General features: G+C 61.7%; 2 protein-coding genes across 5 annotated transcripts; one reads left to right on the top strand and one right to left on the bottom strand.

Annotated features, from left to right (window-relative positions):
* The first annotated feature begins 61 nt into the window (after positions 1–61).
* On the top strand, positions 62–10,911 carry SYTL1 (synaptotagmin like 1). 4 transcript variants are annotated; one of them, XM_028113601.2, is made up of 16 exons: positions 62–1,529; positions 2,603–2,749; positions 4,735–4,963; positions 5,971–6,119; positions 6,326–6,398; positions 6,484–6,529; positions 6,981–7,053; positions 7,362–7,459; positions 7,600–7,713; positions 7,905–8,071; positions 8,300–8,396; positions 8,735–8,893; positions 9,154–9,232; positions 9,341–9,440; positions 10,271–10,476; positions 10,683–10,911. In XM_028113601.2, exons 3-16 carry the CDS (start codon positions 4,773–4,775, stop codon positions 10,820–10,822), a joined length of 1,692 nt encoding a protein of 563 aa, XP_027969402.1. In that variant the 5' UTR covers positions 62–1,529; positions 2,603–2,749; positions 4,735–4,772; the 3' UTR covers positions 10,823–10,911. The 4 variants fall into 4 exon arrangements, with proteins under 4 accessions (XP_027969402.1, XP_027969401.1, XP_027969400.1 ...); XM_028113600.2 differs by lacking the exon at positions 62–1,529 and having other exon boundaries at positions 2,584–2,749; XM_028113599.2 differs by lacking the exons at positions 62–1,529; positions 2,603–2,749 and having other exon boundaries at positions 4,729–4,963.
* MAP3K6 (mitogen-activated protein kinase kinase kinase 6) lies at positions 9,884–22,631 on the bottom strand. The gene is given in 32 exon segments (XM_028113840.2): positions 9,884–10,961; positions 11,188–11,383; positions 11,532–11,608; positions 11,901–11,974; positions 12,071–12,183; positions 12,286–12,457; positions 12,694–12,799; positions 13,072–13,248; positions 13,398–13,557; positions 13,856–13,994; positions 14,085–14,277; positions 14,380–14,537; positions 15,024–15,129; positions 15,462–15,598; positions 15,852–15,979; positions 16,225–16,358; positions 16,442–16,529; positions 16,672–16,767; positions 16,859–16,908; positions 17,032–17,139; positions 17,220–17,382; positions 17,607–17,766; positions 18,385–18,497; positions 18,583–18,753; positions 19,174–19,280; positions 19,598–19,766; positions 19,882–20,072; positions 20,321–20,344; positions 20,426–20,565; positions 21,857–22,259; positions 22,262–22,335; positions 22,338–22,631. Coding segments are annotated over 31 exon segments (4,116 nt in total). The 5' UTR covers positions 22,432–22,631; the 3' UTR covers positions 9,884–10,961; positions 11,188–11,292.
* Between the last annotated feature and the right edge of the window lie 549 nt (positions 22,632–23,180).

Here is a 23,180-nt window from a genome sequence, read left to right as displayed (position 1 = left end):
TCAGTGGCCCCTTGCCCCTTCAGCTCGTTTCTTCTGGCTGCCCTGGCGGGGGCCCCGATTGCCAAGGCCATGGTCGAGCCCTTGTCCAGTGCCCACCACAGGCAGAGCTTACAGGGACATCTGCCCCCCTCAAGTCCCTCCTGCCCCAGGCCCGGGTCGTGGGGGCTCCCCACCCCTCCAGATCCACCATCCCAGAGCCCTCTCCTCACGGCAAGTGAGCACGAAACCCTCCCATAATCCCAGTTGGGAAGAACTGGCAGTAGCCTTGGGAGGTGGGGCTGTGCAGACCGGCACCTTGGACCTGTCCCCTCAACCAGGGCTGCACAGCCTGGGATAGCCAAGAGGGCCTCCCCAGCCCCTGGCCTCTGCCCTACCCATCCGTCATATTGCCAGGTTCCTCTTGCTGACCCCCAGCGATCAGGTCACTGCCCTGCTCTCCAGCAAGACGGCAGCACTTGCTCATTTCTGGTCCTTTGTTTTCCACCTGTTGAAATCGTGGTCCTTCTTTCCAAGACTTGGCTTCAAAGCCTCTTCCTGCGTGACGTCTTTCCTAACCTTGCTCTATGGCGTGTGTCGTTTTAGTTGAACTAGCAAAGGATTTGGTCTCTGAATCCTGAGGGTCTTTTGTGTTCATCCTGACAGCTGCCTTGAGCACAGCCCTAGCGGCTGGCCCCCAGGGCCCTGGAGGGGTCTATCAGCTCATCCCAGACTCTGCAGAGCTGGGGTTTCTCCAGGGCAAGACAGAGGAGCCCCCTCCCTTCTTCATAGCAATTCCATTTTCAAAAATGCATTTTGCATATTGGGATCCATCTGAGGGTTGTTTGGGGGGAGAAGGAGTTCCAGTATGGAGGACAACCACAGCAGAATGGATAGACAAAAGTAGTAAGGTCTGCTCCCACCCAGCAGAACTTTAAATTAGCCTTGGGGAAACAGGATATGAAGAGGTGGCTGAATGCTTACTGTGTGCTAAGCCTCGTAATGAAGTGTCATTTATCCTCACCACAGCCCAGTGAGGCCGGTGCTGTCGTCCCCATTTTACAGATGAAGCAGGCACAGAGGGCTAAAGTGGTTTGCTCAAGGGCACAGAGGTAGGAAGAGTGGAACCGCATTCAAGCCCAGTAGCCTACTTCCTCAGAACCACCCTGTGGCTGGAGCACAAGGGGTAAAGAAGGAAGGGGCTGTTCTCCAAAGGACTGGCTACTGTGACCAAAGAGAAGGGAGAATGGATGCTGGAGGCAAGCCAGGGGACACTCCTTGCTCCAGTCCCAGGAGATAGCTGCTGTCGCTGCCCTTGTTTTATAAAGGCAGAGGGTGCGGCTTACAGAGTTTGTCACTGATCCAAGTCCACGGGGGACCGTGTGGCAGAGCCAGAAGTTTAAGCCCGACCTGTTGGCCTTCAGGCCCCTGCCTCTTCACCTAAGTGCAGTGACAGCCTGGAGGCAGGGGAGCCCCAGAAGGAGCGGCGGCAAGTGGGGAGAGCACTCCTGCGGCTGGGGACTGGGGAGCAGCAAAGGAAGCAGAGTCTTCGGGTAAGGATGTGGGAGACAAGGACATCAGAGCCACACTTACGGGCGCGGGGGTCTGGGGGTCAGGCTGAGGAGTAGGGCGGCCCAAGAGTTAAGTCAGTGTCTAAGGGAGGCTGGGCTGGTTGGGAGCACTTTTGTGAATGAGCCAGAGGGTCACCCTGGTTGTCTGCTGGCACCTTCCAGAGCTGAGGAATGACAGATGAAAGTAGGGCGCTGAAAGGCCCCTCTGACGGCCTTGCGTGGGCAGGACTAGAGGGGCTGAAGGGAGGCCAGGAGGCAGGGAGGCCGAGGGTTCCAGAAGAGGTTGGGCCAGTCCTGACACCTGGGCAGTGGGGGAGCAGTAGTGATGGGGGACAGCTGGGGACGGGAGGGGGGCAGTCTGGGTGCTGGCAGCAGGCAGCAGGCGGCCGGGGGTGTTCACAACGGCGGGAACTTGGAAGTAAGAGATTCGGGGGTGGAAGATACAGACTTAGGGGACAGCGCAGCTGGGCTGGGGCCAGCGCTGCCCGGGAGGCACATGTGGACAGGGACAGGCAGTGGTTGTCAAAATGGACTGTTAGAGAGGGGCCACCTGGTGGTACCTTCTCTGTGCTGGCCGGGCACTGTCTGGTCCCTTGGAGTAGGCTCTTCACACCTCCACCCATAGTTTGCATAGGAGGAAATTGCAGCTCAGCATGGTTGAGACATCTGCTTAAGATCACACGGTGGCAGAGGAGGAACTCTACTCGGGGTCCTCTGACTGCAGTCTGTAATCCTTCCTTGATCCTGCTTCTTAGAAAGATGTCTAACCTTGCTTTCAAAGCAAGTTCCTATCAGCAATTCAGCAGGCCGGGTGGGGCGGCCGCCCATCCTACAGATGAGGCCACCGAGGCACTGAGGGGTTGGTGCCTGCCCAGCTCACAGGAGGTACAGAATAAGTCTGCAGCGGAGCTGGGGCCAAGCCCCAGGTGTCTCCCACCCACCAAATCAGCTCCGGGTTCTCTGAAAGCTGAGGCTTGGGTGCGCCCGCAGGGTGCCAGGAGTCCAGGCCCGGTTTTGCATCATGCCCTGCTCAGAAGGTGTTTCCTCCTTCTCAGGGGCAGCTCCTCCGGGCTGCTGGTTGAGTCAGCCTTAGTCCCTCTCTGCTCTGCTCCCCAAGTTGAGCTCTGAAACTCGGCTGCCAGCAGCGCAGGAGAGCCCAGGTCACCCTGCGAAGGTGTCTGATCCATACTGGACCCCTACAGGTAACACACCTCAGGGCCAGGGTTCCCTGCCAGTGTCCCAAGGAGCAGACACTGCCACCTGGTATCCTGGGTACCCTCTGGGGCCTTGGGGGTCGGGGGAGAGGGGAGTGGGTCTGGGACTGGAGCATATTGACCAATGGGTCTGTCCCATAGTATTGAACCAGAGTGGGGAGGACCGGACACCGGATTCGGCCTCTAGAAGGAGAGGAACTACAGGGAGTGGGTGCTCCTGGGGACCCTAGGCTCAGATGCCCACAGCCCAGCCCAGGTGGATCTGCAGGACATCCTCCACCTCTATACTCCTACACACGCGCCCCCAGGGTCCCCGGGGCCCCAAAGCACACAGCACGACACAGCCCAGACACACATCCAGCAGAGGAAGAAGTACACAGGGCACATACCACACCATGCTGTCACCCAGCAAGTCACTGAACAAGACAACAGTCACCCACGCGGCGTCACATCGTGACATGATGCACCGACACACAGGCAGTGATACAGTATTCACACCCACAAAACAAACAGCCTCATAGACGCCACTGTGTGCAGAGCCTGGGCCATGCGGAGACTCGCAAGGGCACATCACACAGGCGTGGGCCCTGGGCCACAGGAGAGCCCCCGGCCGTGCATGTACGGCACCCAGCACTTTGAACACAGCGGATGTTCAGGATGTATTGTTAATACGGGGCATACACGGTACTCTGTAAAGACGGCAACCCCAAGCCCGCGGGTTGGGGGGCAGCAGAGGGAGAAGGCGCTCTCGGGCTTGGGCACTGACTCACAGCAGCGGGCACAAGCCAGGACTCGCCTGCCAGAGAACCCTCTTCACATCTCAGGCCTGCCTGGTGCCCTGACATGGCCTGGGAGGGGATGGGAGGGGCAGCAGGGGAGGAGAGACGGCCCAGGGGGCTCAGGCCATGCCTCCGCTCTGGCCACGGCTCAGTCACGGGCCCCTTGCCACGTCCACATGCCCCTCGGAGCTGGGCAAATGTTTTCCTTCCGGAGTCACTGTGGTACCTGAGCAGCCTGAGCCGCTTTGCAGCACTTGGCCTCCACTGCCAGATCCAGGTCCTGGGCCGGGGGAAGGGGGAGAATCCATGTGGCCAGAGCAGAGAGGCCCAGGGGCTGCAGGCAAGAGGGCAGGGCTGGCAGCAGGGGCATCCCTGGCTGGAGGCCTCAGAGGGAGTGGGTACAGTGGTTACCTCAGCGGGGAGGAAGCGGGGGTGTGGGCCGGGGAGGAGGTTGCCTCAGACAGGAAGGCCAAATGGGCCAGGGCAGGGTGTAGGTGAAGGGTGGAGGGAGGGAACCCATATTGGAAGGTTCCCAGGGAGGGGGCGGTGAGCAGATAGGTGTGTGTGCCTGTGTGTCTGGGCATGCGTTTGTGTGTGTGCCTTCCCTATGTGTGTACAGGTGTATTTCTGCATTCAATTAATCAAACTTCTACCAACCGTCTGTTGTGGGCAACGTGTGGGCTTTTGGGGTGAGGCCCTGTCCATGTCTTCAAGGAGCTCACAATCCAGTTGGTGGAGGGGCAATGTGCATGCAAAAGTCAGTGTGATTTGTGTGTATCTCGGGTCATATTTTGTCCCGAGTTATATATTCTGTGGGGCCTCGTGTGCAGGTTTCAGAATATGTCAGGCACATCCCCTGGTGTGGGCATGGGTCTGGGACTAAGACCACATAGGGTCCTTGGTGGGGGATGGGTGTGCATGCGTCTATCTATGCAGGTATGGGTGCACCCGTGTGATCAGGTGGCCATCTCACTGTGGGTGCACATCTTCAAGTGTGTCCGTATGTCTGTGAGCCAGTGTGTGCACGGGTCCATGGGTCCATGGGTGTATCTCATGCCACCTTGAGCTCAGCCTTCCTGGAGTCGTACGGTGCCCATCACCTGGGCATATATTTGGGCAGAAAAGAGCAGCCAGCTCCAGGATGTGCCCTGTATTTGGGCAGGGCTTGACCTGCCCCCTTGATCTGCCCCCCAGGTCGCCACGTGTGCCCAGCTGGGGCACTGCCCCAGCTGATGCCCCAGAGGGGCCACCCATCTCAAGAGGGGCTCCGGGCCCTGCCCGGCCTCCTCATGGCACACAAGCCACAGCCTGAGGCTGATGGATTGTTGGACCTCAGCTTCCTGACAGACGAGGAGCAGGAGGCCATTGCCGATGTCCTGAAGCGAGATGCCCGCCTTCGCCAGTTGGAGGAGGGCCGGGTCAGGTGAGGCAGGTCAGGGGAGCCCGGGAGGATGGGGCCTCAGGCACTGGGAGCCCAAGTGCGCCCCTGCTGCCTCCTGATGTGTGGCCTGTCAGATATCTGGGTGGTTCCTGTTTTTGCCCATTGGTCACCTCCGCCCTTAACCAGCGCGGCTCTCTACCTCACCCAAGATGGCTGCGCCAGCTCCCTGACCAGCCTTCCTGCCTCCAGGCTTGCCCTCTCTGACCCACTGGTCATGCTGCAGCTGGAGCTCCCCAGATCTGTCCTTAATATTCCCTGCTGAAAACGCCCATGGTTCCTCAGCACCTCGTGTCAGGGGCAAGCTCCTAAGTGCGGTCCGCAAAGCCTCCCTGATTAGTCCCTGCCAGCCTCCCCGGTCTCATCCTCCACCAGTAACCCCCGCCCCTGACGCACATACCCACAGTGTCCACTGGAGCCACTCAAGGGCTTCAGAGTCGCTGAACACACCCTTCACTTCTATGCTATTCCTTCTTCCTGGAAGAGCACAGTGGCTGAGGAGCATAGGACTTACAAGTAGTGTTCGGGGACAGACAGACACCTCTTAGCTATGTAACCTTGGGCAACTCACCTGACCTCCCCAGCATCATTCTCCTCATCTGTAAAATGGGGCTAAGGAGCATTAGCTCATAGAATTAGGAGGAGGGATTATTTACAGTAGTCATTTAGTGAATAATAATCATTCTCCTTCTCTGCCTGTTGAACTCCAATATGTCCTCCAAGAAGCAATTCAAATGTCACCTCCTCTGGGCAGCCCTCCTAGATTCCCACAGGCAAAGCTGGCCCTTCTCACATCCATCATGGCACCCACCTCATTATAGTCTACTTGTCTATTCTGGATCCAGTCTCCCCATCAACCTGAGCCCCTTGATCCAGAGTAAGGATTGAGTCTGATTTGCTGTTGTGTCCCTGGCCCCAGGTACAGGGCCTGGCACAGAGTGGGTGGCAGGAATGTTGGTTGGGTGACAGCCATGCCCTCCCCCATCCTCCAGTAAGCTTCGGGCCTCACTGGCAGACCCTGGGCAGCTGAAGATCCTGACAGGAGACTGGTTCCAGGAAGCACGCTCACAACGGCACCACCATGCCCACCTTGGCTCTGATCTTGTCCGAGCCTCTATCCGCAGAAAGAAGAGCTCCATGGGTAAGCGGAGACCCCCCCCCCCCGGGTCAGGCTGGCTTCATACAGCCCAGGGCACTGGGTGTGCGTGGACAGGAAGAGAGGGCCCCTGGTACTGTGTGTCTTCGGGTGGGCACCACCCCTCCATGAGCTCCGGGAGGTGAGTGAGCATCTCCAAAGGCCAGACTTCCTGAGACCGAGGGTTCACAGAACTTCTCACCTGGGCACAGGAGACCAGCCTCCAGGCAGCGATGGGGAGGCTGAAACTGCTGAGAAAGAAGCTGAAGAGGAGCTGGAGCCCAGGTGAGGAGGGCCTGGCAGGGAGGGGAGGGTGTCTACCAGTCCCCTGGGGGCCTATCCCCTGACAATCACCTCTCCCTTCTCCTAGGCTCCCCATGGACAAGGCACCCCAAGAGATGCTCACCAAGGATGAGGTGAGTCATGAGTGACTGAATGAGCTAAGGAATGAGCCTACAATGCCCCTGAAGTGGAGGCGGGATGTGAGACTCAGGAGACCCAGGTCTGGGCCGCGTCACCCTTCTCTGTCAAATGGGGATATGGACCTGGCCTCTAAGGGAGTCTCAGAATCTGGCTATTGCGGTGGTGGGGGACTGAGCTGGGTGAGGTTCAGGACTCAGATACTACTGTCTGCCACCAGTGGGACCCTGGGAGTCAGGCAGGGCAGGCCCTGACGCGCAGAAGGGGGTGTGCCGTGCAGGCCTCACTGGTCCTGCAGCGGGTTAGCTGCTTGCCAGCCCCACCTAGAGGGCTGTGCTAAATCAATCTGGGGTAGCCAGCTGGAGCCTCTGGCCTCTGACCCCACCGTGACCTTTGACTCCTTCATCACTAGTCCCCACCGTGACCTCTACCCCTTGCTTCTTTCAGAAACCTGATTTCCCCTCACCATATGTCCCGCTAAAGGCTTCAGATCATGAGGAAGAGCCCCAGGCCCAGGAAGGTGAGTGGGAGGGTGTGAGTTGGGGACTCCAGAGAGGTTTTGGGGGCCAGAGGCGTCTCTAAGTGACCCCAACCACCTGTGTTCACCTTCCTTCACCTTCTCTCTCCTTGGTGCATGAGTATGCGCGCGCGTGCGTGTGTGTACGTGCGTGTGTGTGTGTGTGTGTGTGTTTGTGGTGTTGTCTCTGGGGCTTCCCACAGCACTGGGGCCTGAATCTGCAGGTCCCGGGGGTGGCAAACCAGTCCTTCCAAATTTGCTTAGGGGCGGGTGGGAAAGGGCCACGCTCAGTAGCTTCTGCCCCACCCCAGCCCCGGGCCCCGGGGACTCGCAGGTCTTTGCAGAGGAGGCGGACCCGGAGCCGGAGCCGCGGTCGCGGGAAGCGGAGTCGCCGCCACCCCCAACCCAGGTAGGCGGGAGCGGCCCGCGGCTGCTCCCAAGACCCGGAGCGGATTTTGGGCGGGGAGTGCCCCTGCCCGTGGCTGAGAGCCGTCGGGGGAGGGGCTGGGAAGGAGTGGACGGCCCGTCACTTCCACCTCACCTCCCCAGACCCAGACGGCGCCCAAGATCCTGGAGAACGGGGAGGAGGCTCCGGGGACTGGCCCCTCACTCGACCGCATGCTCAGCAGCAGCTCCTCGGTGTCCAGCCTCAACTCCTCCACGGTGAGGGGTGAGGGCTAGGGCCTGGGGACGGAGGAGACGGGTGGGGGATGCTTACCGCCCCCCGCCGGCCTTAACCCCGCGCAGAGCCCCGGCCTGACCCCTCCCTTGCCCCCTGATCTGAGCACCTCCCCCCGACCCCGGCCCGGACCTGAGCCCTGCACCCCCGCCCTGACCTCCACCCCCGCCCGCAGCTGAGCAGCAGCCAGCTGAGCCTGTCCGGGGAGGCCGAGGCGGGCGCGGTGCAGGTGCGCGGCTCGGTGCACTTGGCGCTGCGCTACGAGCCGGGCACCGCCGAGCTGCGCGTGCACGTGATCCAGTGCCAGGGCCTGGCGGCCGCGCGACGCCACCGCTCCGACCCGTGAGTGCCCGACCCGCTCTCACCGCCCCACCCCAGCACCCTCCTTGGCCTGTCTTCCTCGTCTTCAAAATGGGAGTATCAACGTCCTTAGGAGGCGTGGGGATTGAGTGAGAAAACTCCTGGGAAGCCCTGCACGGGAAGCTGTGTTCTGGGCTGGGGCTGGGGAGGTAGGAGCTGGGAGGGCCCCCACCATTAAGCTCTGGTCCTCCCCTGGCCTCCACGCTCCAGCTACGTCAAAAGCTACCTCCTCCCGGATAAGCAGAGCAAGCGCAAGACGGCGGTGAAGAAACGGAATCTGAACCCGGTCTTCAACGAGACTCTGAGGGTGAGGTTGCGATGACCGGGCGGCCCCCCATTAATGAACGGGACGCCCCTTCCTGCGGGGGCCGGCTGGCAGGGGCAGCCAGAGTATGGTCGTTGCCGGTCGCTCGGATCCTCCGCTGTGTGGGAGGAACGGCCGGGAGGCCCTCCGTCCATGCATTCTCCTGTGCGTCAGTGTAGTGCGGGGCATGGCGCTAGCCCAGACCCCCATGAAGGCCCTTCGGGGCCCCCCCGGATTCCCTCGTGCAAGGAGCACGGTAGGACAAGCCCGGTCCACACTCCCGCAGCGCTGAAGCCGGGGCCAGCCGCCGTGGTCCGTTAAAGCGCCCCTCCTGTCCCCAGTACTCCGTCCCGCAGGCCGAGCTCCGGGGCCGCGTGCTGAGCCTGTCCGTGTGGCACCACGAAAGCCTGGGTCGCAACATCTTTTTGGGCGAAGTCGAAGTGCCTCTTGACACGTGGGACTGGGACTCTGAGCCCACGTGGCTCCCCCTGCAGCCCCGGGTGAGGCAGCCCGTCCGGGTGGGGAGACCCCGCGGCGCAGGTGTCCCGCTTGCACCCCACCGCGCTTTCCCCCAGCCCCCTCAGACTCCGCTTTCGGCCGAGCCTCCCCTCGGCCTCGCAACCGTACTGCCCCTCGGCGGCCGGTTTGGTCCTCCCGGCTGGCCGCGCCCCATCGGAGTCTGGAGACCCCACCCCTTTGGCAGCCCGTTTCCCTGGGACCTGCTCCCGCCCCTGACCAAGCCGCCTGTCGCCTCTCGCAGGTCCCGCTCTCTCCCGACGACCTCCCCAGCCGCGGGCTGCTCTCCCTGTCCCTCAAGTACGTCCCCGCCGGCTCCGAGGGTGAGTGACGGCCCCGCGAGAGGCCACGCTGGACGGGCCCTGGGAGGAGGGGGCCACCGGTCCCGCGAGGGTGTGGGGCGGCGGGGCCTGAGCTGAGCCTCTCCGCAGGCGCGGGACTGCCCCCCAGCGGGGAGCTGCACTTCTGGGTGAAGGAGGCTCAGGACCTCGCGCCACTGCGCTCAGGAACGCTGGATACCTACGTACAGTGGTGAGGGGCATCGGGACCTCCCGGCTTCCCTTCCTACCTCCCCCAACACGCTCTGGAGCTCCCCACCTCCGATAAACCCCTCCTAACCAACCACCCTTGATGCCCTCCCCCCCCCCCAGTCTGATCTTTGACCACTGTGCAGGGGTGAAGGGGACAACTTGAGCAAAAGCCTGGAGTCAGGAAAGTTAATTAAAGACATCCTTGAGGAGCTGCATTTCAGGATGACAAGCCATAGGACTTGGAGAGCTGAGGCTGGGACCTGGGAGGTCACAGGGGCTCTTCCATGAAAAGAGCTGGAAGGCCAGGCTGTGGGGCTTGGCCCTGAACTTGCAGTTCAGTGGTTTTCAAAGTAAGCTCTGGGGGCCCTCCAGGGGTGCCTCCAGGTGCTACCCCACACTCAGAGAGTGAAATGAAGTTAGGGGGATCAGGTTTTAAATTCCCAGCCCTGATTCCACATACAGACATTGTTTTGCTTTTACTTCTGAGTAATATTTTATCTTGCAGAAAGGGTTCTGAGGCTTTAAAAAGTTTGGAAACTACTTCTGGGGGCAACAGGGAGCCAATGAAGGTCATTGTGCAGGGAAGTAGCAGAACTGTATTTCAGAGGCATTACTCTGGGTCCTGCGAATAAGAGTTGTAACTTTAAAAACAAGAGGCCTGAGAGGTGGCTGGCCCAAAGGTCGACGAGTAGTGAAGGTCTGAGGCCAGGTCCCAGGTGGGAGCCAGAGGGCATGGACATTGTGAGGGAGAATGGGTAGGATTTGGTGACTGGTTGGTTCTGGGGGCTGTGAGGGGATAGCCACTTGATTGCCAGCTCACCTCCCCCACAGTTCAGTGCTGCCTGATGACAGCCGGGCCAGCCGCCAACGGACAAGGGTGGTACGACGCAGCCTCAGCCCTGTGTTCAACCATACCATGGTTTATGATGGCTTCGGGCCTGCTGACCTGCGCCAGGCCTGTGCTGAGCTCTCCCTCTGGGACCATGGGGCCCTGGCCAGCCGCCAGCTGGGGGGTACACGCCTCAGCCTGGGCACCGGTGAGTGGGGCAGGGCCCTGGGGAGACCTGATGCTGAGAGACAGGGGCTCAGTGTGTGGCCTTGGGCGGGCACTTCGCCCTTTCCTCAGCTTTGGTGTCCACTGAGAACTGGGAGTGGCACTGCATAATCTGGGACCTGGCAGGTATTCCTTGGGACCTAGGGTGTCCAGTGTGACCATGCCCTTCACTCCTCTGCACATGTCCAGGCAGCAGCTATGGGCTCCAGGTGCCCTGGATGGACTCCACACCGGAGGAAAAGCAGCTGTGGCAGACACTCCTGGAGCGACCGTGTGAGTGGGTGGATGGCCTTCTGCCCCTCAGAACCAACCTGGTCCCCAGGACATAGCTGCCCTACAAGCCCCACCAAACTCCTCTCTGGACCCCCATCTCTGGGCCTGCCCTTGGCGAAAACCAATAAAGTCTATTCTAAGGGCAGCAAGGGGCTGGTATCTGTTTCTGGGCTGCGAGGGTGATGGCAGGAAAGGCTGAGGGAAGTGAAGAGAACAGGTGAAGGAACTTTAGACTCAGACCAAAAGACCTTAGGGAGCTGGTCCCAGGACCTCCCCGCCCCCCATACCTCAGAAGGCCCAAGTGTACAAAGGTGTTCTGTTTAATAGTCTTTGCCTCGTGGTATCTGATAAGCTTGGGGCATCTCTGTGGTTGATTCCCCCCATTGGGGCTAGGCCTGGGCCCTACCTTGCCCCCACCCACCTGGCCTCCTCCAGTTGGCCCTGAGTCCTGGGGTGGGGGTATCAGAAGCTGCTTGTGTCTTCTCCATTCATCCATCCTTGGGTCCTGCCTCCCATCTCTGAGCTCTCATTCAGCCTCCTGTTGACCAGGGGTAACTGGCGTGGATCCTGCTCGCTGTGCCAAGATGGCTCTCCAGATGCGGCATACCATCCCTCCCCTGGGGAGAGCAGGCTCAGTGTGGCTCAGTCAGAATAAGGCCCTGGACTCTCTGTTACCCCACTGTCTGCCTGATGTAGCTGGGGGGTCAGGATCTGGCCACCATGGAGCCATATGCATGGGTCATCCCTGGATGGCTCAGGACATACCTGATGCGGGTGTAGATGAGGTCATCTCGAGTGGCGCAGGTCAGTAGGGTACGGAGGGTGAAGCTGTGGTTCAGCAGCTGGTTGTGGACAAAGACCCGGATGCAGAAACAGTGGAAGAGAAAATCAGAGGAAGATGTGTCAGAGACCCAGGTACTAGCTCTGTTCTGCTACCAATATGCTACAGGGCAGGTAACACCCCTCCCGGGCCTGTTTTCTCATCTGTACCATGGGGGGGAGGGGGTTACACTAAGTGCTCTTCCAGTACTGAGATTCTCCGCATCAGGGAAAGAGTGAGAAGAGCTGAAAGATGGGCAGAGACGGAGTCTTTGGTGGGTGGGGGTCAAGGGTGGCCAGCACTCTCCCCCTCACCATCTGGATGGTGCCTGAATCCACGTTCAGTCCTTGTAGCCACTGCACCAGGCCCTGGTCCACCATGAGAGCAGCTGTGGAGGAGAAGTCAGGTGGTCAATGCAGGGGTACCTCCTGGCAGAAGACACCTCGCACTTGCTGTGAATGTTCCCCAGCCAGGTCCCACTCACCTGGGGGCTCGGGGGCCAGGGTGCAGATCTCGGCCTCCCCGTTCACCCGCTGTAGTGCTTGCTGCACCAGGGCCTGGCACTCCTGTTCTTTCTCAGCCAGGACATCTCGGAGCCTGTTGGAGAGCGCAGAGGCTGAGCCGGTAGAATGGAGTGGGGGGGGGGGCAGGGAGGGTGAAGCTGGCCCAGAGGCCAGGGGCAAGTCCCAGGGGCTTTACCTGTCAGTCTCTGCTCGCAAGAGGCCCAGCTGCACCACTGGGGTTGGGGGTGCCTGCTCTGGTTTCCCCGGGAGCCGGCTGAGCTGGACCGAGGTCTCCTGCTGCTTGGACTGGGGTTCCTCTTCTTTACTCGACTCCTCTGACCTCGGTGGGACCTCCTCCGTCTCCACCTCTGCCAACCCAAGTGATTGGGTGAGCTCCGGCAGGGAGAGAACTCCCATTTGGGACACCCCCCCCCAAACACCCAGCAGAGGGCGCAAGGCTCTGGGTACCCAGCCGCTCCTTCCCGCCCCTGTCGCGGCTAACCCCCACCAACCACGCCCCCTAGCGGCCTCCGGTGTGCACGTCACGCCCGCAAGGGGGTCACACCCTCGCCGGCAGGCAAGATAGCTCTACTCCCTGGTTTACCTGGGCCCAACACAGCCAGGGCTACCCGCACCGCTCGGCTGAGCAGCGAGTCCAGCACGAACATCCAGTGTGGGCGGATCTGGCGCCGGCGGAGGATCTGCTTCACCTGGAGAGGGAGAAAGGGCGTGGCGAGCCTCAGAGGTGGGGCTCAAGTTGGAGAGACCTAGAAAGTCTTGCGCCAGAGGCAAGTCGGGTAGGCGGGTTTGGGGCAGAGGGAGGAGCTGGGAAACTAGGATTGGGTAGATGCCCCTTTGCTGATGGCTGTCTCTTCCTGGGGAAGACATGCAAACTTGCAACATCAAGTCCTTGTACAGTGCCAGGCACGGGGAGCTCACTACCTATTATTGGGCAGTCTGAACCGCAAGAAAGCTCCCTCACCGCGTCCGGGAAAGCGAAGAGCGGTCCGTGCAGAAGCGCAGGCCCGAGGCCTTGGGCCCGCAGCTGCCCCTGCAGCGCCCGCAGGTCCTGGGCCAGCTGCCGGCGGTTGGGAGTGTGGATGTGCGCCCCGAGGCAGCGCAGTAGCTGTTCCACATGATTCCTGCCCAGCCAGGGCCCCTGCGAAGGAAGAGGGGTTGTCAGTGGGTGGGCTCCCAACTGAGTCAAGAGAGCTGCGGGCGGGCGGGGGAGGGGGGGAGGAGGGAGCGGGGGAGGCGTGCGGAAGGCCATCAACCGGCTTCCTGGCCGGGGCGCTGGCCGGCGCGCACCTGGTCCTGCTTCCGGCGCAGGCTGCTGGCCAGCGCGGGCAGCTCCTCCTCCAGCACGGCGGCCAACATGGCCCGGCGCTTGCTCTCCTGGTGCAGCAGGCTCAGCCCGCAACTCTCCTCAGGGGACGTGGGCTCCTCGGCCCCGGCTTCCTCGGGCACCCTAGTGCAATGGGGGGCTGCGGCTGGACGGCGGGTGGCAACATGGCCGGCCGCCTCCACCCCAGGCTTTGAATCCTGGCTCTTCTACTTGGCCGCCTACCTCACACGGGGTAAGACAGAGAAGCCTGGCGCGCTGAGGCGGCACAATAATTACAAGTCGGAGCATCTGGGAGGAGGCACCCAATGCCATCCTCGCAAGTGGCTCGAGGTGCCCAGGCCCCCAAAGGGGACTTTTTCCGGAGGGAGTACAGGGGCAACCCCAGATGAGGCAAAGCCACTCCAAGACCCTGGGCTCTCACCGGAGCTGGCTGGTGTCTCCATAACTGAGGCAGCGCTTCGGGGGACTGGGTGGGTGCTGAAAGGGTGCCTGAGGGCGTGGGAATGTCTGGGGCTGGGTGGTCGGGTCAGCTGAAGGACTGGGGCTGGCTGAAGGGGCATCTGAGGGAGGGACGAGGCCGTCAGCCTGGGCCCCCCCATTCAGCCCCCTCCCTCACCCCAGTGCGCCCACTCCCTCCACCTGCATGTTACCTGAGGGCCGCAGTGCATGTCGGGGGGAGCCGGGGCTGCGGCTTCTCTTCCCGGGCTGCAGGAAGGGGTCCCCCAGCAGTGCTGGAGCACTGGCTCGAAGGCGGGGGTCTGGCTCAAAAGTTCGGAGAAGGAAGGCTTGGGCCTCCGCTGACAGAGAAGTGGGCACTGGCGGATGCACCTTGTACATGCCCACCTGGGAGGGGTCAGGGAGGACAGACAAAGGTCAAGTTTCGAGGTGTTCAGGGCTCTGTCTGTCCCCACCCCACCTCATGAGCTAGGCCGTGAGGGGTCTCACCTGAAACATGGCAGCCTGCGGGCTCCCTAGCTCATGGAAGGGTGGCCGACCTGTGGCCATCTCGATCACAGTGCAGCCCAGTGACCAGATGTCAGCTGCCTTCCCGTACCCTCGTGGGCCCTGGTCAATGATTTCTGGCGCCATGTACTGTAGGGTCCCTGGGGCAAGAGAGGTAGCCACAATGCTCACCTGGGCTTGAGATGATGCGGGGCTGGCAGGGGCTCTCATCCTTTAGCCACCGGTGCCCACCCTGAACTCTGTCATCCAAACAATTCCCATCACCTACCCTGGTGGTCAAACATCTATCCTGAGTTTCCTCACTCATCTTGGGCTCCATCACATTCTGACTTCCTCACCCACAGTAGTGGATCCTGGACAGCATCATCCCCTCTGAACCCCATCACACACTTTTGCCCGCATTGACACTTCCGGGCTGCATTTCAGGCACTAAATTCACCATCGTCAGCTACTCAAGCTCCAGTTCTAGATTCTATCACCTCACCCCTGGCTCAATCACCTGCCCTTGGTTCTGTGCCCCATTAGGGCTCTAACTCCATGGCCAGGAGAAACACCATTCCCTGGAAGTCCTAAGAATTCTTCTGTCCCAGGTCAGCATCTCCACTCCCCACCCCACACCCCATTACCTGTGAAGGTCTCAGTGCAAGGTGTGATGCCTGCCAGCCTCTTGGAGGTGCCAAAGTCAGAAATCTTGAGCAGCCCACTGAAGGTGTTGATCAGCACATTGTCCCCCTGAGTAGAGTGGACATTGTGCTCGGTGGACATTAGGCTGGGCTCCTGATGGCGGAACTGGACCCTATTCCTGGATCCCATCTTCTACAATCGCAGCCTGACCCTGCTTCTATCAGTGTCCTCCCTCTGCCATCCCACTTACGATGGGTGTTGGGAGCTGGGAGCTGGCACCTGATTCGGCTTCAGGTCTGAAGTTCTCTCCCTCCCTAGGGAGCCTCCTTGATGAATTCCCCACCCTTTGCAAAGGGGTCGGCCTTCTTAATGTAAATTGCCAGTCTCTGTCTAGACCCGTATGTCTTTCCTGCCCCCCCCCCACCAGCTGCAGGACTTACCTTTATGTCTCGATGCACTATGCGGTTGTCATGCAGATAGCTGAGTCCCTGCAGGATCTGGCGGGTGTAGAAACTGATGGTGCTCTCATTGTCCTGCAGGGGTCCCCACACTGACCGCAGCAAGGAGGACAGGCTGCCTGGGCAGACGCAATCCAAGAGCATCATTGGCACCCCCTTACTCCAGCCTTCAGCTCTCTGCTGAAGGCCCAGGCACACTCATGCCATGACCCAGATTCCATCACCACCCAAGTGCACTGCGTCAGCTAATTCTGGGCTACCCCACCCACACACGCTAGGATCCATTTTCCCCGAGGGTTCCCCACCCCTGCCTGGCCCCATCTCCCTGCCCCACACTTCCAGTTCCACTGCCATCCCACACAGGGCAGGTACCTCCAGGCACTTCCTCCATGAAGATCTTGAGGTAGCCGCCCTGGCTGGTGGAGCCCAGGTAGCGCACGATGTTCTTGTGGCGAAGGCGTTTGTGCAGAGCAATCTCTTCATGCAGGGGCTGAGAGAACCTAGGGGCAGGGAGGAAGAGAGGAATAGGCCGGTTTGGGGCAGGGATGCTCACCCAACTCCAGCAGCAGGCAGGCCACGCCCCCAGGACCTGCCCCCACCACAGGCCCCTCTCTGACCTTCCCCGCCTTATCACCCAGCCCACAGGCCCCTCCAGACCACTTCCCCGCGTGTTCCCTGCCATTCTGCCCACAGGAGCCCCTCCCCTCGGGCCCTGAGCCCGCCCGCGCGGCCCCGCACACCGCACCTGCTGTCCCGTTCCGGGATCTCCTTAATGGCGATGCGCACCCGCGTGTGCCGCTCGCGGCCCGCGTACACCACCCCGTAGGTGCCCTTGCCCAGCACCAGCCGCTCGCCTGTCTCCGTATACTCATAATCAAACTGCGGGGGGCGGGCGAGATGGGAGCTCAGCAGGGCCCCCAGCCCTTCCCCTGCCCCTCGCGCTCCCAGGCCCCCTTCCTCACCTCCAGCACCTCCCCCACGCCCTCCGCCTCCTCCGCGGGCGCCGTGGAATCCGGATTCGTCACCAAGGCTTGGATCAGGCCACAGAACCTGAAGGGGGGGGGAGGTCAGGCCGACGGGAGGGGCACCTTGGGCGGGGACTGTCCCCTCCTGGGCCGAGAGCACCGACGGGACACGTCCCTTCCTTTCCCTCGCTCCCCTGGCACCCGGCCGTCCGCGAGGCTGCGCGCACCACTGGCAGTGCCCCACGCTGGGGAAGCACAGCTGCGCGTCCTGAGCCGGGGGCAGCGCGTAGACGAAGCAGCAGCGCTCATCCCGCTTCGAGGAGCTGGGAAGAGAGGAAGAACCGCTGTGAGCGCTCCCCGGCCGGCCGGCGGCGCCCCTCCTCCCCGGGCCCCGCCCCAGGTCTCGCCTCTCACCTGACCCCGCAGATGGAGGCCACTGGGAAGGTCCAGCTGGAGGGAACGTCCTGGCAGAAGGAGGTGGCTCTCAGGGGGATGCTGGGGGACTGGGAGAGTGGTTTGGGGAAGGGAGAAAGGTTCCGGAGAAGGAGTGCACAGTGGTGAGTGAGGGGCCTCAGCAGTGGCTTCACCTGGGTTTCGGGCTCCAGCAGGCTCAGGGTCACTGCGCTCACGGGATCAGTACCCTGAATCTCCAGCCTGGCAGGCAGCAGCACCTTGTTCATCTCCAGAACCAGCACCTGCAGGTGATGAGGAAGGGGGTAGGTTAGAAGGGGCCCGCCCCTCTCCCAGGTCCCACACCCCCACTGGGCGGCCTCACCAAGCACTGGTCCCCTTGGGGACAGGCTGTCTTGAGTGGCTGACAGGACTGTAGCAAGAAGTGGAGCCAGAAGTGGGCACGGTGCGGGGGTCCTTCGGGAAGCTCTAGCATGGGTCTGAAGTGCTGGTACAGCAGGAAGGTTTCCATCATGGACACCAGGTACCTGCAGACACAGCCTTGTCCTCAGCTCAGCCCAAGCCCCCAGCTAGCACTGCCAGCGAGAGCAGACTGGCTAGGGTGTAGCCAGAACCTGGGCACTGGGTGTGGTAGGCACTGGTCTGGAAGGGGCCTGGTCACTGGCTCAGAGCTCAGGCTAGCATGCCAGGCGACATCAGCGCAGGGGCAGGCGGCCGGGGCCAGGCCAGGTGTGCAGCGGGGACCACCTACCAGATGGGAGCGTCGAGCTTGTACAGCTGCTCTGCAGCCAGCGCCACCTGGGCGAGGTCATTGGCGAGGATCTGAGCTCCCAGGTAGAAGCCTACATCCCAGTAATACTGCATCTTCTCCACACAGCCTTTTCGGGCCAGCAGGCAGCCCAGCTTCATGCCTGGGGGAGAGGGGTATGGGCCCTAGGGAGTGTGGTTGCAGGTTTGGGCAAAGCCCGGGTGTGGGCCGCAACATCCATGTGGGCAGGAACATAGAAATAGGTGAGGGGTCCCTGGGTGGCACAGTCAGTTAAGCATCCAACTCTTGGGTTTAGCTCAGATCGTGATCTCGAGGTCGTGAGATCAAGCCCTGCATCAGGCTCCACGCTCAGTGCAGAGTCTGCTTCGGATTCTCTCTCCCTCTGCCCCCTTCCCTTGCTTTCTCTCTCTCTCTCTCTAATTAGTAAATATATATTTAAAAAAACAACAACAAAGAAATAGGTGAAAACTTCGGTATGACTCTCAGCTCCTGAGCAGGAGCTCAGGCACAAGGAAGTTTTGGGGAACAAGTGTATGTCGAATTCGGTGTGTAAGGAACACAGGTGTTCTGAACACTTGTGGCCTCAAGGGCTCATGAGGGCCCAGGACAGGTATGAGTGTCCAGATGTGGGTTCAGGCAGAACAGGTCCAAAAGGGGACCAGGCCAGACCCAGCTCCAGCCCGGGGTCCTCTCTCCCCGCGCTCTCCCTGGGCCCCTCTGCGGCCTGCTGGTGGGAGGAGGATGCAGGGCTGGGACTCACCTATGAGCTGGAGCTCCTCAGAGTCCTCAAAGCACCGCCCAGCAGCAATGAGCAGCACAGCTGCATTGATGCCCGAGTGGAGGCTGGGCTCAACATCAAAAGCCTTGCGATACCTGGGGTGGGGGTGGGGACTCAGGGCTGGCCTGATGCCCACAGCCCCATCCTCCAGCCCACCGTCCACTTGCTGGTGCCCCTTACCAGTGATAGGCCTGCTCCCGGTGCCCGGCGTCCTGGAAGCCAGAGCTGAAGAACATGTCCTTGTAGACACGGCCACACATGCAGTAGAGGTCGGGCGCCACAGAGCCCTCACCCTGGACCAGCGGCAGCAGCACGGCCAGTGCCTTCTCCCGGTCCCCGGGCCTGTTCCTCCTAGGGAAAGGGGAACACAGGCCGAGGGCTTACCCGATGGCCCTGCCCCACTCTATCCACGAACCCCTAGACCCTGGACAGCAGAGACCCTTCCAAAGGCCTGATGATAATGAACCCAGAAGAGCTGTGACTCTGGTCAATACCGGCCTTTCTAGAAGTAATGATCCCAGAGAGCAGTGATTCCTAGCAGCCGTGACTCTGAGGGACAGTGACTGTGGCAGCTGTGAGCACTTGGACAGCAGCGGCGCCGGGCCACCGCTCCCCAGGCAGCAGTCACAGAACCACAGGGCCCATGTGACATCAGTGTGACCCCGGTCAGCGAAGTCCCTGAACAGCACGGGTCCCACACTGCAGTGACCCCACACGGCAGACAGCCATGTCCCCAGGCGGCTAGGACCTGAGCCTTGCTCTGCCACTCACCGGTTGAGGGCAAACGTGTAGTGGAAGCAGACATTGTGCTGCTCAGCCACATCGCAGGTGGGCAGGGCCTGCAGGGTCTCCACCAGCCCGATGATGGCCGAGTAGTCCTGCGGGGGAGCAGCGTACACTGGCACGATGGCCTCTGGCGGGGGGGACCCTGACGGAAACCTTGAGTTTGGGGTCCCCTCCCATCCCTGACACGGCATCTTCCCACCCGCCACACCTTACACAGAGAACCCACCGTGTGCCCCAGCTTCCCTACCGCTCTGGGAGATCGTGACATGATCATCCCCTATTACAGGTAAGGAAACCGAGGCTCGGAGACATGAGATCATTTGCTCAAAGCCACCAGTGCAGGGGTGGCACAACCAGGAGACGGACTCGGGTTCTTCTGACCCCGCCTGCCTCTCTAAGGGCCACACACCTGCACATCGCGGTAGGAGAGCAGCAGGTTCATGATGATGTCAGGGCTCAGCAGCTCCACGCTGTCCAGTCTCCGCTGCAGGCGGGCCAGCTCCTGCCGCAGCTGCGGCCCACAGAACCGCTCCCGGGCCCGCCGGATGTCCTGCCGGATGGTCTCCCGGAAGTAGCCACTGATGCCCCCGGCCGAGGAGGGAGGGGGAGAGAATGATGGGGCCTGTCCCTCAGCCCCAGCCCGCTGTGCCCTCACCAGCCTCCTCCTGGTGCCCCCTCTCTGCACCCCATTACCAAGAGTCCGTGGGCGTGCTCTCCAGCAGGCGGGCCAGTCGGCCCACCAGGGGCGTCAGCAGGGCCTCAGTGCCCACCCCGGCCTGGACCAGCCCATCAGCCAGGCCCCTCAGGAGGCCCGGGTCACCGCACAGCACCCGACCAGTGGCTGTCACCACATAAGGGATCAGCGTGTAGCTGCCAACACAATCCTGGTGGGGGGGAGGCAGGAATCGGCAGGTCAGAGGTTGGCACCGGGTTAGAGAGGGGCAGTGAGGGGGGGGGTCAGAGGTCAGCACCAGTGGGGACCGGAACAGCAGAGAAGGGGCACACATCACGAAGGTTGGCAAGAGGGAACAGACGGTCACATGGATGGCAGAGGAATTAGAGCGGTCAGAGGTGACTGAGGATGCCAGGAAAGGTGTGGAGGTCGAAGGAGCAAAGGGTGGCTTCTGCTCACCGAGTTCTTCTGGAAAACATCCTCCTGCAGGGGACAGTCAGATTGGTATTCTGGGTAGTCCCCCCCCACCTCAAGCCTGCCCCTACTGGCCACCTGGCCACCTACCCGAAGGGCCTGCAGGTCAGGGAGGTCAGCCTGGGAGCAGAGGAGCACGTTGTTGGTCATGCTGAAGCTCTCCCGCACACCAAGGTGGTAGAACAGGGAGGGCTGCGCCAGGGAGCTGCTCACCTCCAGCATCACCACGTCTGCGGGCACACAGGTGGAGGCCCTGAGCCATGAAGCCTAGCTCAGTGGAGAAGGAGACTGGGGATCCACCCTGGCTCAGATGACCTTCCCATGAGACTCCAGCAGGGTCCAGTTTTGCTCTGGCCTCAGTTTCCCCCTTCTAGGTCCCTCTGGCTCTTATACAGAACCGATGATATCTGTGGTGTTGCAGAGAGGACGGAGCTCAACGGGCTGGGACCTTCATCCCACTGTTCAGAGCCTGTGGGCACTGAGCATGGAGGAGAGGTGCTGTGCACCAGCCACCAGCCTGTTCCAGGCCATTTGAAAGGCAGGTGTTGCACCGACATACCCCGAGTCCTCAACGCAGTCTCTTGAAAGGGGCCGCACCGGCCGCGTGTGTAGACAGTGCTGTGCCAGTGTGTGTATAGCTGTTTCTATCTGTGTGTGTGACAGTGTCTGCGAGGGCCTGTATGAGTCAATATATGTGCGACGTGTGAGTCTAAGGCCATGTGTGTCTTTGTGTCCTCGAGGTCGAGTCAGACTTCATTTTTAGGCTGCGATTTTAGGGCCATCAGACAAGCTTGGTTCCCAGACTCTTGGATGAACAAATTAAGTGTCAGGGGCGGGGCGTCCGGGTTGGCGGAAGGGAGGGATGACCAGCGCGGGAAGAGCCACCTTTCTGGCCCCGCCCCTAGCGACCCTGCCCTGCCTCCAGCTCCGCCCACTACCTCGCAACCTCTGGGGCCTCATAACCTAAGCTCCCTCGCCCAGAACCCCGGGCCTAAGGGTCCCTTAGTTTCTCTTTCCGCCTCTCTAGCCCGATCCTCGGAAGTAGTGTGTCACCGACCCTGGAGTCCAGTCCCCCAAAGTACGGCCCCTTTCCCTAGTCCAAGCTCCACCTCCCAGATCCGCCCTCACGAGCTCCACGCGAGATCGTCTTGAGGCTGAGCCCTCCAACGCCAGTCTTGAGATACCACACTGTGCCCCGCTCCCAGCCTCGCCGGGATCCTAACCCCGCTCCCCAGGCACAGTGCCGACTCCAGAGTGCTTTAAGCCCCATCCCCGGACCCCGGAGGCTCCGGACCTGGATCCACTAAGTCCCAGCCCGAGCCCGGCCGTGCTCCAGATCCCCTAAATTCCACTTTTATCACGCCGCTACCTCGAACCCCTCAGCCTAGCTCACCTTGTGCCCCCCAGGACCCCACACCCATCTCGGGGTCTCCCCGGAGTCGCCGAACCACGCCCCTTTCGGCCCTCCCTGGGACCCTAAGCCCCGCCCCGGCCCCGGCCCCGCCCCCAGCGCGCGCTCACCCGCGTTGTAGAAGGAATCCAGCGCCGCGGTGTCTCCCAGCGCCAGCGTGCCGAAGGGCAGGCTGCGCAGCTGCGGTCGTGGTCGCGGCCCGGGGAGCTGCGCGCAGGCCTCGCGCAAGCAGCGCAGGGGCAGCGGCTCCGCTTCGGCTCCCGCCTCGGCCTCCAACCCGGGCTGCGGCTCCCGGGTCAGCACGTAGACCACGCTGAGCGGCCGGCTTCGCGCGCAGCCCCGGCCGGGGGGCGCGGCGTGGGGCCGACCCCGGCTCAGCGCCTCGGCCAGCGGGTCCTGCCAGCAGCTGCCGGCGCGCTCCAGGGCTCCGGACCGCAGGCACGGCTCTGCCGTGCGGGAGCGCTCGGGCGGCGGGTGCCCGGCTCTGGGCACCCGGGGAGGGGCAGGAGCCAGTGGCTACGGATCCAGGGATCTCAGGATCGGGAATCTGGTACGGGAGCTGGAAATCCAGACTCGGCCAGAGGTCCTGTTCCGGGAATCTGGAGCCCAGGGCGAAACCCGGGGTGGGACTTGCAAGGTCCTGAGGATCTGAAGTCGGGGATTAGGTCCCGGGAATCGGGGACATCCAGTGATCCGCGGCTCAGAGTCACGTAAGGGATCCCGGGAATCGGTCCGAGCGTTTCCACCACCCGGCCTCCGCAGGAAAGAGTCGGCCGTCGCTCTCCCCTGCCCTCACATGTAGGCCGGGCCCAGCCCTTTCCCGGCCGACTGGGAAAGCTCCACCCTCGGCCCTGGGGCAGAGCCGCTCCCTAGCGGCCCCGGGACTTGGCCTCTCCCCTCCCTCCTCTCCTGCCAGAACCACCGAGACTGGCGGCTTCCGGAACAGCCTGCCCCCCTGTGCTGACCAACCAGTGGTTGGTCTGATCAGGGCAGGCGCCTGTAAGATGCGTGCCCAGGCCAGGGCTGGGGGGAAGGTGTGAACTGCAGCACCTGCCCTGCAGGGATCTGTTGAATGAGTGGATCTCCAGAGACATCAGAGTGCTCAGAACACAGTGAAGAGCCTACATCCTCCGGGGCCCTGCTGTGCAGGCGGGGAGGGACTAGCAACGAGGAAGCCTGCTTCCTGGCCTGCCAGGAACGTGGTACTTGGCCTCTGAGCCCAGGTCTTTGCCCTTTCTCCAGGGGGCTGCTTTCCCCAGAATCTAACCTGCTATGGAGCCTTGCTAACCTCTGACCTCCACCCAAACATGACCACGGGACCTGAATCCCCACACAAATATTTCTCCACCTACCTGAAGAAGAACCAGAAATTTCAGCCCTTGAGCTACCACAACTGCACAGCCCCCCAAACCCCTAACCTTCCAGTGTGAGTTA

Source organism: Eumetopias jubatus, unplaced genomic scaffold (genome assembly GCF_037043125.1).
Source record: "Eumetopias jubatus isolate StellerSeaLion01/CBP00866 unplaced genomic scaffold, mEumJub1_p1.0 scaffold_4, whole genome shotgun sequence".
Classification (NCBI taxonomy): Eukaryota; Metazoa; Chordata; class Mammalia; order Carnivora; family Otariidae; genus Eumetopias; species Eumetopias jubatus.
This window is presented reverse-complemented; position numbering and strand designations above follow the sequence as displayed.

Excerpts from the sequence above, each read along its gene's own strand:
- SYTL1 (XM_028113601.2), top strand. The coding sequence starts at position 4,773 with ATGCCCCAGAGGGGCCACCCATCTCAAGAGGGGCTCCGGGCCCTGCCC. Across the intron at positions 6,530-6,980 it reads AGATGCTCACCAAGGATGAG|AAACCTGATTTCCCCTCACC; the intron begins GTGAGTCATGAG and ends TGCTTCTTTCAG. Across the intron at positions 9,441-10,270 it reads CTGGATACCTACGTACAGTG|TTCAGTGCTGCCTGATGACA; the intron begins GTGAGGGGCATC and ends CCTCCCCCACAG.